This window comes from Dermacentor andersoni, chromosome 7, assembly GCF_023375885.2.
Source record: "Dermacentor andersoni chromosome 7, qqDerAnde1_hic_scaffold, whole genome shotgun sequence".
Classification (NCBI taxonomy): domain Eukaryota; kingdom Metazoa; phylum Arthropoda; class Arachnida; order Ixodida; family Ixodidae; genus Dermacentor; species Dermacentor andersoni.
Genome location: NC_092820.1, coordinates 11,331,977 through 11,348,496, shown reverse-complemented (window position 1 = coordinate 11,348,496; position 16,520 = coordinate 11,331,977). Strand labels below are relative to the sequence as shown.

Sequence of the window (16,520 nt, the reverse complement as noted above, 5' to 3'; positions counted from 1 at the left end):
TTACAACACCAGCCAACACAAGCCTCGCAGACACATATACCGTCATTCCCATGACGGCACGGTGCCCCCTTAAGAAATTCCCATAGACGGTGGCGCTAGATTTCCCTCTAGGTGTTATAGTGAGAAACTATGACCTTGACCTACCAAATTAACCGCGACAGCTCGTTTGTAGCAAATTTCACCTACTCGGAAACATTGATGTTGCTGTGTGTGCTTCTACTACCGCATTTGTATTTTGTTGTGAGCCACAGGTTGTGCATATTAATATTTTGTATCAACTTGTCTACAAGGCTGTGATTGCCAATGCATTTTCTTCATTGCAACAAATATTTTCCACCCTGTAACGGCTCAAAAAATGGGCTAACAGTAATAATAATTGAAAATGAAAAAAATGAACGAAAATTAGGACAGTACTTCTCGGCTTAGGTAATTAATTGCAATTACCAAATTAAATCTCAGCAACGAAAGAGTTACTGGCCACTACTCCACTGTAGTGGAAACGATATGCACTAGGTTTTCTTTGAGTAATGCATTGGTCTTTTTTTAAATCTTGGTGCATGATAGTTAACTGATCCGCCCTATATATGTTTATGACCTTTGCATGCAACTATGTTTCCATCACTAATAAATGTTGTAAATTATTATAATTTACTTTTTCATGAGTCATTAGCATTGCTTACTGGAAAGAGAAGCAATACTGATGCACACAACTTTCATATGCATTTCAGACGCCATTGATAAAAGAGTCTGCCGAAGGGGTCCCTGAAGTCTATAGGTTTTTTTCATGGCCAAAAAAGCCCACAAAGCAATTTGAAGTGTGGTGAACATACAGCAACATATCCATTCCCTATGCACAGGCTATCCATACCTTTAGAAATAATTTTTAAGTATTGGTGCATGATAGTTGAGGAACACTATAATTCACTCAGCAACCGAAATGAGGCAAAGCCGGATTCGCTCAAAATCAGAATCAACAGCAATCATGTGCAGCAGCGCCTATGCTCAGACTCATAGAAAGAAGAGAGAGAGAGAGGTTGCAGTTTCACCGGAAAGGCAAAGTAGTACTAGTGATAGCAAAGTATGCGACAATTACACAAAGGAAGATTACACCACCGAAAGGACTCGGGCTGTGAAATTGAACTGTCTCCTACTATAAGGTCTTGTGTATACTCATATAACACCATCACTTCCGTGCTCAATTTTTCGAGGTCTCTTTCGAGGTCTTTTTCGAAGTTTTTTCAAGTGCAAGAAATATATATGTATATGTAATATGGGGTTCAGAAAGCTGGTCACCCCCCCCCCCCTCGCTTCCGCAAGAAATGAAAACTCTCTGCTTATGGCCCACCATGTAATATATTCTGGCTATCTTTGTCGCCTAAGTGTGCGCAGGTATGTAAATTTAAAAGTGCTTTTAGTCTTCTTTTGCACATCTTTGACATGCAAGGGTGCGCAGGCATATAAATATGAAGACTTTGCTCTGAAATAAAGTAGTTGGGAGTGCAGAGAGTGTTGTGTTTCCTTGTGTTCTCTTCACTTTGTCCTGGTAAGTGTGCTGCTTCATCCACAAGGTATGATGATTAATCACTACTTTGCCTAACTTTCCACACTACTCAACTTAGTGGCTTGGTTTGGCTTGACAGCTTAGGTGAAATCAGTGCCAACTGGACCAACTAGGTTTCGCTAGTTTTGGTTTTGAGGAGGTGCTGGCGATACGGCCAACAATCATGCCTTGGCAACGTACCATAACCAGCGCTCGTCAAACGACCATCTTTCTTGACTCCCCCTCACACGCTTTCATTTGCGCCTAAAGCCTGTTTCACATGATGAGATTTTCGTTGCACTGGAAGTACGATTTCGGTTGCATGCAGAAATCATAGTCGCAGGTGTCGAAGCACCCCCCCCATAGCTGCAACCAACCAATTGGTCACACCGATTGCTGCGATTGCCGAGATGGTTCTTGCACGTTCGCAGTTAATAAAGTGTGCAGCCGTATTAAAAGGCATACGCCGTGCCCAACAAGACAATAGCAAAGTTACTAATGAGTTTGCCATTACATGTATTACTGCAAAAATTCATAACCATATCCCATCATTACTGCCTCTCTCAAGTAAGCGTCATGCAACCTGCAAGATATACAAAGACAGCATGACATTTGGGCATTTTGTTCTTTTTTCTGTTTTTTTTTAGATTGTGAGGTGCATTTGCTTGTTCATTTATTCCATGCTTACCGTTTTATTCCATGGTGGTATCTGATGGCATGAGTGTGCACATTACTCAAAAGTCCACCCAGCCAGGCTCACATGACCTCATCCTCATAAGTTGGTCTAGTCTTAGTGAACATTAAAGTTGTAACCTGTACGATGCATAAGTAAACATTGCATAGGAGTCCATATTGCATTGGATGAAAATAATGAGAATTGTACACATTGCAGATAGTCCTATAGAATATAAATGACCGTTGCATGAAAGCTTTGGTTCCTGCCAATTCCAACAAGTGGACAGGATCTGCATCACATTTTTTGCCAATGCTGTTCGCTATCTTGGCCATTACATGGCGGCCATGCTTTGTACATTTCAACACAAAGTTTAATAAATGCCTGTGGCACAATATATATTTTTTTTATTGAAATGTTTGCATCGCTGCAATTATAACAATCAGAACATGATACAAACATATGTACATAATCAGATGCACACGAATGCCAATACACGTACAGATGGAATTGCACTTTGGCCAAGTTGGCTGCCATCCACTGAAAAAAAAAAAAAGCAAGGACCAACACTGCAATGAGACCACACATGACCATGCTGCTGGCCGGGTCCATGGGCTATAGGAGAAACATACGTGGAGCATAGTAGTTACCTTGAGGTAGCAGCTACGAATGCTATTGCATTCCGCAACTGGCCACTCAACCACTCAAGTGTGTTCAGTCTGTACTTGTGCTTAGGCATACTTTTTATTGTCTATATTTTAAAATTTTATAGTGGTCACCTAAAAAATTTCACAATGTTTGAATTCTGAAACTTACAAAGGTAAACAGTTTTACTTCATTGTTGTTCATGAAGAAAACTCACAAAAGAGCTTAGAGATATTGTCAATGCTTAACACTTTCCCTCATAACAATATGTAGTATGCTATTGACATTCAAGCAGCTTTTCAACAGTTGTGGCCTTTTGCAGCTGCACTATGCGATCTCAAGAACAAGAAAAGTATTTCATCTAGCTCAAGTAGAGCTGTGCAGAGGTCAAGCTTTTCATTTTCACAGGTACAGAAAGTTTGTTCGCCACCACAGGCATTGCATTTGGCATTATCAATCATTCCAATCACTGAGTCACCTATACCAGACAGCAGATATGGGGGGTCTACACCACTAGAATTGATCTATTCGCACTGCCACTGCAAGAACCCTTACCTGGACTCTGTATCAAGGCCGACAAAGTCTTCAAAAGGGGCCTTGAGCAAGGGCAGTGCTGAAGCCGATGGGCTGTGCCGATCAAACAACCGCTCCAGACGGCGCGACTCGAGTACCCACGCCAGCGACGCTGCAAACTCTCCAATGTCCCGCTCCAGCTTGTCACCTTCCAGCTCTGGGTAAAGCTGCAGCCACAGCGAGAAACACTGCTACAGCAAAGAGGTATCCTATGGAAATAAACTGATCAAGGCAGTAAACCAAGAAAAACTAATGCCAAGATGATGGTTCCATTGTCAACCATGCCCAATCAAATTAGTCCAAACACGAAAAATAATTACTGCAGCATACCCATCATTAAAACATTCACAGGAACTATTCCAGATTATTCTAATGTTAAGAAGCCATTTCAATCTACAGAAAGCCCCTGCTTCTTCACAAGAATGCTTCGAAAAATTAAGCAGCTCTGGCATCATAGACTCCAATGAACAATTTTCATAGTGTGGGGATGCACGACTCTCACGCGTCCCCTGATATGTTGTTTTCCCGCATAGCTCCCGTCTCCTGTAATCCGGCTTCGCCGCGTGGCTTGATGCCCGCGGCAGTTGGTGTGGTTGACGCGCATCGCGAGAGATGGCGGGAGTGTGGCTCTGCTAATACCACCTAGCAGCGGGGTTACTTGGGCGCGGAAAAGAGAAGGCTCTTCCTCTTTGGCTGTGGATCGGAAATCGGTGCGGACGTTCCGCGCGTGCGCCGATCCATGCTTCTGCGAGACCATCTCGCGAGGCCTCCTTCGAACGCGCCACTGTTCACGTGACTGTACGCGCGAACAACCAGGCATTAAAGGGAAGCTGAAAGGTTTTCCTGAAAAAATGAGTGAACATCTGTACGTAATGGTTTTCAAGCCTCCGAATTCGAATATCGTATCGAAATTGAGCGAAAGAAAGCGCAAATATATTTTATTATATACGAGCGGGGTAGGACCACCCAACGGAGCTGACGTCTCCTCGCGGCTGCCTGTTTAGCTCCCATTTTGGGCGTTGTTTTTTGGATGTCGCTTGTTGTCAGGGTAGCGACGCTTTAGGCCTAAGGCTTTACGAAGCTGCCTGTCGCACGTGGAGGGACACAACTTGGTGGACAGTGGCGTTTAGGTGTTGCGCTTTGCTTCCCTCGTTCTAGTTAGCCACGCACGAATTGAAATTACTCGTTCAACTCAAGGAAGCGAGCTTCGCTCATGTGAACTTAGCATCTGAGTAGCCACCCGATCTTTTGCCAGCCGAGTTGAACATCGTACCACGTGGGCGATGCCCAGGCAGAATTCTTCTCCCTTGCACTACTTCAGTGTTTGCCGAGTGTGTAGAGTGTACGCAGTGTGAGTGGAGTGACCCCTGGTTTGCTGTCACCTGCACATTTTCTGCGCTGCTGCCCCGGACTACGATCGAGCCATTCCGGGCAATGGTGATGCTGTGGCCAGTTCGGCGCCACGACTTCGGCGGCCGCCTGTATCCAGCTCGCAACCCTCGGTGGTGGAGAAAAAAGCCGGCGGTCACCAACAGCTACGGCGGCTCTCGCCAGCGGGGCGTGTCGGCGCGAGCGACGCTTGCTCGTACCAGCGCCTCCTCTATGCTTTAGCGCCCGGCAATACGCTCTCCCAACGCCGCCATACTTGCTCCTCTCTACTGCTCTTGGCGGCCGCGCGGGACGCCACGCAAATAGGATAGCTAGTGTTCCTGTATATACAGGAACACTAAGGGTAGCTCTCGCCGCTGGCGCGATCCTCTCGCATTTTTTTTCTCATCCGTTGTCAGAGGAGGGCACTGGTTCTGTTCGAGTGCGTCCTCACTGTGCACTTTTTTCTGTGTGAACGCATTTCATCTGAAATGGCATGCTGCTGTGTGCCTCTGTGCAAGTCTGACAAGAAGATGAAAACTGCCGGGATATCGTTTCACAAGGTGCCGTCGGACTTGGAGTTGAGGCAAAAATGGCTTGCTGCAGTCTGGCGGGACAGAGGGACCCCAAACAACTCGTCGTGCTTCACAAAGGTTTGTAGCCGGCACTTTAAGCAAGAAGATTTTATCGAAGGCTCAAGAAGGGTACTGTGCCGTGCATGTTTGACGATTACCCCCGTCATCTTCAGCCAAAAGCTGTACAGGAGAGAAGTTTATCAAGTGTAATCAAGTGAGTATGTGTTACCGTTGTGCTACAGACAGATGCTTCTCAAGCTGTTGTGTCCCCATCGATCTGGCTGCCATCTTTATTCTCCGACAAACCAATGGCCGAGGAGGAAGAAGACGTTTTTATGGAGGTGTCATTTTGCGCGCATGAGCCGGTGGGCCAGTGCGACACCCGCTATTGCAGAGGCACGGCAAAGCGTGATCGAAGCGTCCAAGTGGATAGCAAGGCACCACCAGGCTTGCTTATTGAGGAAAGGACAAAATGGAAGCGGAAAGAAAGAGACCTCAAGATACAAATCCAGCAACTTCGACAGAGAGTTGACAGATATAACCTGGAGCTGAATTGCCTGAAAGAGGACAACCTTACGAATGAAATTTGTTACATAAGAAAGGCAGCCTCAGAAAAGCAACCTGCTGCATTGTTTCTGCTCGACCAGATCAGAAACTTCCAGAAGAAAAGACCCACTTGGTCTGAGGAGACAACTCGTCACTGCGTTGTTCTCAGGCACTTATCAACAAGGGCCTATGAGCATATGCGGGGTAAGGAACTTCTGAAACTGCCTAGCAGAAACGGTCTTCTGCATATGTCGGTATTCGAGAGACTGGCTTCACAAAGTTTGTTGAAGCACGGCTAAAAAAAGAATGCCAGAATTTGCAGTCACCCCAGTCCAGGGTGTGCTCTCTCATCGTTGATGAGATGCGAGTGAAAGAGAAACTGCAGTACCACAAGCAGCAAGATTGTTTTGTTGGCCACGCAGACCTTGGCTTGGCAGACCACAAGGATATTGTGTTAGCGAACTCGCTCCTGTGTTCCATGATGAGCGGATTGTTTATGTTCTAAAGAATCCTGGTAGGCGACTTTTTTACCAAAAGGCTGACTGGCGCTCAACTCCATGAGCTCGTTCTCTTCATCATGAAGAAAGTGGAAACTTGTGGGTTTCGCATCACAAGGCTGTTACGGACAACCACTAAGTACACAAAGGACAGTGACGAGCCGCACAGGCTGAAACTCATGGAACTGATTTCTATGCGGTTCCTGCGACCTCTTCTACCTAACTATGCATCCTCCGTGACAGACAAGCATGATGCCTATAGGTACTTCGCCAAAAAGCCCCTTTCAAGGAAATGCCTCAAGCTTTGAGACAACAGCCAATATAATAAATGCTGCTGTCATTTCTCGTATGCACCATGTTATATATAACTGCGCGGGCAGCCCCAGAAACGCGTGTGCTGGCTTTTCCTTTAAACCGAAAGCGAGCACGCACACTGCTGGGCGGTACTGCATAACAGCATTAGTTACTGTTTGCGTAGATGCGTAGAATCCTGTTTCCGCCACAGACCGCTTTCAAGATAGGGGCCGCACGGCTGCGCCTTACTACGTAGCCGCTCCCGGTGTAGAACGCCTCTCATAAGTCCCGCACGCAAGTTTTGGGAACTCCAAACACCCGTGATGCTGTCCGATTTCTGTCCGTCTCCGCACACGTGATCGCTTTCCTTTTAATTGCGGCATCGCGATGAACTCTGCACATCTTTACAGTCGGCACTTCCATGCTGATAATGCAAACGCAGAAAACGGAAAGACGGACGGTGCACTAACCTGGGCCAAAGGAAGCACTGCCTAAGCACACGTACTACAGCACATGGAGAAAGCTATGGCAGCTAGGCTAGAAGTGTGTACGAGGTGGCTATTTTGAAATGCCGATGGAAAGATGGTAAAGCAGATATAGGGTCGTACTCAATTCTAACCGGCACGCAATTTTTCGACCCATTTTATTGGAAAAAAAGTATCCGTTAGATTCGAGTAAATACGGTAAATAATTCTACAATAATCACCTGTAGTCGACAAAATTTTACCTCCTGTTTTACTTGTGGCACTGCTACTAATATAGGTCAGAATAATCAAGCAGGAACGAAAAGTCAGCCTCAGAAAATCGCTCAGACTATCACATTGGACTATTAAGTGGACGAAAAAGCAACCTGCCACTGGCAAAATCTGAACCTACAACCTTTGCATTACGTGAAATGCCAAGATTGTGGGTTCGGATCCTGCTGGTGGCAAGTTGTTTTTTCGTCCACTTTCATTTCCCTTCAATTTATCATTTCAATGTTTCAATTAAAAACTACAAACAAATTCCCCAGTGCTTTCCTTGGTGTCTATCTATTTGCTTCATATGCTTGCAATCAACGAAAATCGGGCACTTCACTTCCCATTCTCGTTCGTTTCATAGCTAGGGTCTCTAATTGAGCTAGTTTGCTGCCTTTAGGTAGCATACGAGGGCTTATTGGTTCACATGCTTCGTTGCCCATCAGTAAACGGGATGTTCATTTGCCACGAAGGCCTGCGTGGTACTGGCTAATACTCCCAGGGTTACACACACATAAATACTCAAGCATGTGGACATTGGAACAGCTGCTACCATAGGACAATTGGTAGTGCATCATACATAATGTGAAGGTTGTGGGTTCGAATCCCGCCGATGGCAAGTTGTTTTTTTCACCCAATTTCATTTCCCTTCAATTTATTATTTCAATGTTTCAATTAGAAACTACAAATAAATTCTCCTATGCTTTCCTTGGTGTCATTATTCATTTGCTACATATGGTCGTGATCAACAAAGATAGGGCCCCTCACTTCTAATTCTCGTTCTGCATTTATCTTAAGACATCCTGATTATGAAAATTATGGGTAACTTAAAATAATTCAGAACAAGTTGTACATTGGTTTCACAATAATTTGATCAATGTAAACAGCAGTAAGACAAAGTCGGCATTTTTTTGTCACCCTTTTAAAAAAATCTGTACCAATGTTTTATGTATTTAACACGTGCCTAGTTATAGAAAATGTGCCTGTCTACCTATCCAACCTTTATTTTCTGTGAAGTACATGGGAATTTCTTTTTATGCTGGTATGGCATGTAATTCTCATGGAGAACTTAATTGCTCTGAAATTCAAAAGACTTCTTGTCTGTCATACTTCATCAAGTGGATCTGCCTGCTACGAATACTAAGGCAGATAGCACATTCTTTAGAATACAGTGCGATGCGGTTTGGTATCTCTTCCTCTTATTTGTGTCCAAATATTTGGCAAAATAAGGTTGCTTCTCTTCTGAAAAAGTACAGAAACACCTGTTAAGTATAGCTTACACAAGGAGCCTGGCCAATGTGTAGGTTTTATTCTTTATTGAAAGAGTCCCACAGTTCCACCAAGGCATTATTGCGGGGGGCAATTTTTCATGAAACGAAGTCCATATTAGAGCAGTCCACTAATTCTGCTGACAATTTATTCCACTCTTCCATGGTCCCTGGAAAATGTGGATACTTACACTGGCCTGTCCTAGAGCGATACAGCCTAATCTTAGAAGCATGATCTTTGCAATATCAGAAGATGCCTAATTTTGATTTATTGCTCAAAGGGACACCAAAGAATAATATTAAGTCAAGCAAGATCATCAGAGCATTCGTCTAAAAGTCTAGCATTGTTTTCTGTGTGTAAATATACGAATTTCTTGCCTGTCTTGCGCAAACTGCACGCAATCATTTTGTACCATTCGCCAAATCTAAAGGTGTTCAATTTTAATTTCACTACAAGACACTACACATCAGTACAAAGCACTTTGTGCATGATAACTCATCGCAGATGACTAGGGAAATATCATAGCAGTTGCCTTTCCCAAAATTAGCCAATACCCGTCCCGGTCCCTCAGCAAGCAGCCCTCTTTCATTCTCTGTAACCTTCACTAACATTCGCATTTTTATGCCGAAACGAGAACTTGTGTCTAGCACAGTCACATCATCCAACAGCAATATGCTGATACCATTCGAAACCTGGCTTACCAAGGATTTCACTGATGCTGAAGTTGCCAACTAGCCAAATTTTTTTGTTCATCAAAACGATCACACATGTTCTCAAGGGGGCTGTGTATTTATTGTTGCTGGTCCTGAATTATCATGGTCACCTTCCAGCATTAGATATGACATAGAGATGCTGTGCCTTCTGTGCTGTACTTCACCACACTCTGTTCTAATCGGAATGTGTTATTAGCCCCGAGAACGACATACAGGGGCGCTGCAAGCGTCGCTTGCGCGACATCGATTTCGACATGTGTTTCCGTTTGTTTGCTCTCGTTCCCTATGCTTCTATACTTATGACGGTCCTTTCAAATATATTTTTATGACATCTTCGTTCCCCAAAAATGTATTCAAAGAGCTTATTTCCTAGATAACAAAACATTTCTCAAAGGCAACACTATAGTGTCACCCGAGGGAGCTCAGACCAGCCCATTGCAGGTTTTGCACGCACGTATCTACACTTTGCAGTGGTAGCCCACGTCAATATCATCAGCAGCAGCAGCCTATTTCATGTCCACTGCAGGACAAAGGCCTCTCCCAACTAGCCCTTTCAGGGTCGATGCCGTAAATATACGGCGCCGGGAACAGGTCCGAAAATGGTCGAAGCCGTATATTTACGGTGCCGTCTGTACGTTTAAAATGCGTGATAATTCCCAAACTTTTTCTTGCCTGGCATGTGCTGCCACTATGTGGGAATACATGGAATTTTTTTCTCGCGTCTGTCTTTTTCAGTTTTCGTTGTATAGTTTTTTTTTTGGTCCGGCGCATCTGCTACCGCTCGCGCATTGGTGCCCTCGCAGGTGCACGGCGGTTAGTTTTGGTTTTGTTCCGCACACGGTTTCGGCTTCTTTCGCTTGCAAAACTGATGGCTATCTTGTTCTTATCACTCAAAGGGTGACCGCCTGTTACTTGCTGGTTTGTTGCTCACAGGAGTCCACACACGAAGGATGCCGCGGTGCATGCATTTCCTTTTTTGGCACTTTATTCAGAAGTTGCCTCCCACGGCTGCTCAGGGAAGCAGTACCCAGAGGAGGTGCCACGTCTGCGCCAACACCACTCGGCAGCAAAAACGTCGCAAGGACACAAGGTACATGTGCGCTGAGTGCAACAAACCGCTCTGTGTGGAGCCATGCTTCAAGGACTACCACACGCTGAAGAAATATTAGTGCAAGAGGAAAATTTGAGACTTGCAAAAAATTTTCATGTGCGCATTCTTCTTGTTTATTTTTCTCGTGTGGACATTGTGTGTAACAATGCGCCAATTTTTTTTATTCTTATAACTTTAGTTGCTATTTTTTATTGTTTTTCATGAATAAACTACATATATGCCAACGCAAAACATTTTTTTCTTACTTTACGGTCACCCTACAAAAATTACGGTAAATTTTTTTTGAAATAGGTCCTTCTGAAGAATTTAAATGTGCAATAAAAAAAAATCGACCCTGGGTGGTCGCATATGAGAAAAAGATCGACCTTCAAAGGGCTAGCAACTGCAAATTTCCCAATTTTGTCGCAACACCTAGTCTTCTGTCGTCCTCTACTGCGCTTCCCATCTCTTGGTACCCATTCTATCACCCTAATGGTCCAACGGTTATCTAATCTACGCATTAAATGGCCTGTCCAGCACCATTTTTTTCTCTTCATGTCAATTAGAATGTCATCTATACCCGTTTGCTCTCTGATCCAAACTGCTCTATTTCTGTCTCTTAAAGTTACACCTAGCATTCTTCGTTCCATCTCTCTTTGCGCAGTTCTTAATTTGTTCTCAAGTTTCTTTGTCAGTCTCCAAGTCTCTGCCCCATATGTCAGCACAGAAAAAATGCACTGATTGTATGCCTTTCTTTTCAACGATAACAGTAAGCTTCCAGTCGGGAGCTCACGATGTCTCCCGCATGCAATTCAGCCCATTTTTATTCTCTGAATTTCCTTCTCGTGGTCAGGGTTCCCTGTGATTAGCTGACCTAGGTAAACATACTCCTTCACAGACTCTAAAGGCTGACTGGTGATCCTGAATTCTTGTTCCCTTGCTCGGTTAGTCATCATTATCTTTGTCTCCTGCATATTAATCTTCAACCCCACTCGTACACTCTCTGTTAAGGTCCTCAATCATTTGTTGTCACTCGTCTGCAGTGTTGCTGAATAGAACAATGTCATCGGCAAAGCAAAGGTTGCTGAGGTATTCTCCGTCGATCATTACTCTCAAACCTTCCCAGTTTAATAGCTTGAGTATTTCTTCCAAGCACGCAGTGAATAGCATTGGAGAGATTGTGTCTCCTTGTCTGACCCCTTTCTTTATAGGTACATTCCTACTTTTCTTGCATAGAACTAAGGTGGCTGTGGAATCTCTGTAGATATTTTCTAGGGTATTTACATAAGCGGTCTGTACTCCTTGAATACGCAATGCCTTTATGACTGCTGGTATCTCTACTGAATCAAATGCTTTTTCGTAATCTATGAAAGCCATATAGAGAGCCTTATTGTACTCCGCGGATTTCTCGATAACCTGGATAATGACATGGATGTGATCCATTGTAGAGTAACCTTTCCTGAAGCCAGCCTGTTCCCTTGGTTGACTAAAGTCCAGTGTTGCCCTTATCCTATTGGAGATTATTTTGGTAAATATTTTATATAATCCTGGGAGTAGGCTAGTAGGCCTAAAATTTTTCAGTTCTGTAATGTCTCCCTTTTTCTGTATTAGTATAATGTTTGCATTCTTCCAGTTTTCTGGGACCCTTACGGTTGATAGACATTTCGTATAGAGAGCCGCCAGTTTTTCAAGCATTATGTCTCCTCCAGCTTTGATTAAATCGACTGTTATTCCATCTTCTCCTGCCGCTTTTCCCCGTTTCATGTCTTGCAAGGCCCTTCTGACCTCATCTCTACGTATAGAAGTTTCTGTATCCTGTTCATTATCGTTCCGAATGGAGTTCTCCTGAGTGAATAATGTCACGTGGAGTAAAGATGTCACATGGTGGTGACGTTGAAGAACACAGTAGCAATACTGTGAATGACAAAATTAACTTTTATTGGGCGAACCTGTGCCCACAAGACAGGCTACATTTAAAGCACAATGATAGTGGCGAACACAGTCGGCGATCATCAAAAATCTGATCAACGGGTCAAGTGCGTCGGCTTTTATACATCAATCGTCGAATGTTCCAGACTAATCGTTGGGACCCGTGTGCCTTCCACAAAGTTCTACACCATTCGCGTCAGGCGATGAAATCAGATAACATAAGGTTCGGCGACAACAGAGAGCGGATAGAAGCATCAATAATTTTCCAGAAACTTCGGATACATGCAGGCGTGTCCCGCGCTGTGCGATAACATTTGTTAGGCGGCGAAACATGGTCGCCCGATAAAGATAAGTACACGTGTCAATAAGAGCGTAAACGCAAAAACATAGCACATAATAATCCAGGTAGGATACCATACCTGCCATGGGCACAACATGCATGTCACAATTAAACGCTGGCTATTTATGACTTCTGCAACATTTACCTTGATTTTAACCCACTAAAACATGCTTGCTCACGACAAGTAGTTTATGGTATGATGTTGAATTTTCGCATTTCTTCACAGAAACACTCGGCAGTAACACGAGGAATTAACACTGCAGTTTAGATTCTGTCAGCACCACTTGCATTTTTAACTGCTTCTGAAAATTAGGCCATTCTTCACGAGTTAATTTTAAGTGGCGGTAATTTGAGGTAAGGCTGACTGAGGCTTACACTATTTGCAGCACAAGAAAAGGAATGTGCCAATATTTATTCACTTTTCGTGCTACACATTCAACTCATTTCAGCAATTTACTGGTGCTTCTTGCTTGAGAACCAGACATGACAAATCTGGAGAACTGACACAGGATGCTTGGGCCAAATATTTGAGTGAAATATGCCTTTAGGATCGTATGGCTGCAGCCAGCAAGAAGCGAAAGCCCCATTCACTAGTAGTGCGTGGGACATATTGAAGATATTATTCCCCAGTGAAGGTCAAGTGAATTCATGTGAGGCTTGTGGCGTCCTTTTTATGAGCTGGGCATGCGAGGTTCTCTTTGACGAAGCAAATAGTTCTCATTTTGTATAATTAAACAATGCAGGATAGAGACATAGTGAGGCGGAATGTGTTCGAATTTTCCTTTTCAAGGCAGCCTAAGCTGCACGTAATGCCTCGAGTATACTTTAGACAGTGTAACTAGTGCTATAAAGATCTGCTTCATGGTTTCAATTTGAAATTGTAGTGAAGTGCTGCATTTCGCAAAGAAGTCACGCATCGCCATAACAACAGTTGGTTGCTTCCGTTGTGGGAGGAGTGTGTCATATGGTCGATAAAAGCTGGTGAGGGCCACTACGAAACATTTCATTACTTGCTGAGGGCCACTACGAAACATTTCATTACTTGCAGTTGATTGGTTCACAATCTTCACTATGAAATTTTCTTTCATGTGATAGCTGTTATGGTATTCGTGAAGTACATACATATTATACATGATGTGCCTTGATGCATGCAAAACTTTAAATTGAAGTCCACATTCGCCCTATTTTAACCGCCCCCAGCCCGTGAACTATGCACTCTGCCGCCGCCATTTTAGTCTTGTTGGAAAGCTCGTGTTTCCAGCGTTTCGTTTTTCTTCTGTAAGCAACCATGTCTACAAGGAATAAGCAAAAAAAGCAACAACAAAATAATGCGCAGCATATGCTTCCATTGGTTTGTTGGAACACATGACCAAAATGGCGGTTTTCAATTGGCTAGGGAAGCTTGTTCTCAGTACTCCTGTGCCTGCGCGACCATTATGAAGAGGTATTTTTCTTGTGGAGGTGCGTTATCGCTAACGCGATCAGTGGTTCATCATGCCCAGTGGTGCAAAGAAATTCTGATCTCTGCATCATTTCGGCCATACACGAAAGAAAGGCAGGGGCAGAAAGCATCTTGGAGCTGCTACTGCATCGCAGGAGCATGTGAGGAACAATCGGGCCGTGACATCGCCTCGTGACATTGTGACATCGGGCCGTCACCGAGGATGCTTTCTCGGAAAGTGTGCACGGTGTGGACTCCGGTCGCATAAGCGTAAATGTCAATGTTATCGGCGACAGGGGTGTAGCGGGATCATTTCCCTTGACAGCGTGTACTCTGGCCGTGTTAGAACAAACAGCAATGCTATCGGTGACTGCGAAGTGCACAAGGATGCTTCCTGTGACAGCGCACGCGATGCCGACTCCGGCCATGTGAGAATAGACACCGATGTTGGGGGTCGGAGAAGTGTGCGAGGCGCGCACCCGTGAGAAGGCCACACTTGAAGGGCTTTCGTCGGTACCAGCAATGGCACGGAAAGTTGAGCCTCTCGCAGAGGTTAACGGTGCAGCGACAGTGCCAGTGGATCCAGCTACCGCTCCTTACATTCTGTGATTTGGAATTTAGTCTCAAAGGATCAGCATGCATCTCTCTCTGCCATACAAGCTGCTGTTGCGAAAGCTGTCCTACGTTTCAACACTGGGAATCTAGATGCGTCTGCTGCAATTCTACAGCAGCTAGACATGAATATTTGTGGCAGCACATCTCAGAGAAAAGGAGAAAGATCTCAGAAGTGCTAGCTCTAGCAAGAAGCAAAAAGCCGTTTTGAGTGCGAGGAAGCTGGCCAAGAAGAGGCATAAGGATGGGATGCATCCAGATTATGCTCTGGGTGAATTTCCAGGGTGTCTACCATGTTGACATTTCTAAATTGCCCAAGTTTTCCAGGTTTCCCCCGAGTGCCTTTGCAAAATTCCCTGAGTGACACACAACTTCGTTTTATGTCAATACGGGCTGACAATGCTGTCACTCTCTCTAAATAAAAAATGACTAAATCCAGTTTAAATAGCAACAAGTAGTGTTTATTTTATTCCAAAAGAAAACAGAAGGGAGGGGGTTAGTAAAATGCACAGCAAATAAAATATCTTCGAAAAGAATGGTCATACCCATTGCAAATCGAGTCGAACATTCTCAAATACGAATAAAAAGGAGATGCATGCAGAAGCAAATATTTTCGAATATGAGCTTTTTTCATCAACTGATAGCAAGCTCATTGGTATGAGGCCCGAACTTTGTCCCAAGCGAGATTCTCTCATAACAGCTGGTAAGTCAACCTCAACTGTCCTGATATACTCTCAGCCCCCACACGATGCCTCAGTGTAGCGTTCACTGTTTTAAAATGTTTATTTTGGTTTGGATGAGGGACACCTGCTTCTCTGCATATGCCAACACTTTGTTTTTTCAGCTCAAGTTCCTTCAATGAAGCGGCGGTGTTGGGACTGGGGTTTCATGGCCAATGTGATGACAAGTTGGTGTCGTGCAGGGGAAGTCATCAGGACAAGTTCAGGGATGGAAGAAAAACCTTATACACGAATTGACATCTTTGAAGGAACTCAGTGAACAGACTCCGGTGCTCCTCTGTGTGCCGGCTTAACAAGCCCGGTTGGTCAATCCCCTTTTCCCTTTCTCCACCCAGTGGCCAGGATTGCACCAATCCGGGAACCTTGGTAGGTTCATCATAATTCATGAACACGCACTTGGACTGAGAAGGTACCTTTTTCCCTCTCAAAGGTCAGTGTCCTGTTGACGGCGAAGGAATGTCAAGGTTGACTGCTGACAACCGGTGACACCTCTGGCAACCCTTCTATGAATTTGGTAGTACGTTGAAATTATGTTCTCCTAACCTGATCGGTGTCGAAAAGTGGAGACTGCCGGTGCGCGGTGTGCTATTGTTTCCACCCCTAGGTCATTTTCGTTCGCTGAGGGGGTGAGGCGGTACGGTGATGGGTGCCGGTGGTTGGAGCGTAATTGCCTGCAGAGGCAAGGTCACAAGAACATTTCAAAGCTGCCAGCTTGGCAGTGAAGCATCCTTGTCCAGAAGGACCGTCAAGCACAACAGCGACATGCTTCCTTTTCCGTTCATTCCTCAATGCGTAAGTCCTTAATGTTCTTGTTCTCCTTCCACTGCGCATTCACCACACAGACCATTTGAAGCATCCTCTTGATTAGTTTTACAGTTAATGTGCAATTTTTTGGACTTTCTAGGGGCGGCGAAATGTCCAAAAATGGGCAGTTAGAA

At 44.4% G+C, this 16,520-nt stretch overlaps 1 protein-coding gene across 2 annotated transcripts in view; it reads right to left on the bottom strand.

Annotated features, from left to right (window-relative positions):
* Positions 1–16,520, bottom strand: part of brun (trafficking protein particle complex subunit brun) — a 642,817-nt gene that overhangs the window by 551,735 nt on the left and 74,562 nt on the right. Inside the window, exon 4 of one of the 2 annotated variants that reach the window (XM_072289153.1) lies at positions 3,414–3,622. In XM_072289153.1, coding sequence (XP_072145254.1) covers positions 3,414–3,622 — 209 coding nt within the window. The remainder of the gene's footprint in view (positions 1–3,413; positions 3,623–16,520) is intronic. The other variant, XM_072289154.1, reaches the window with a different exon arrangement.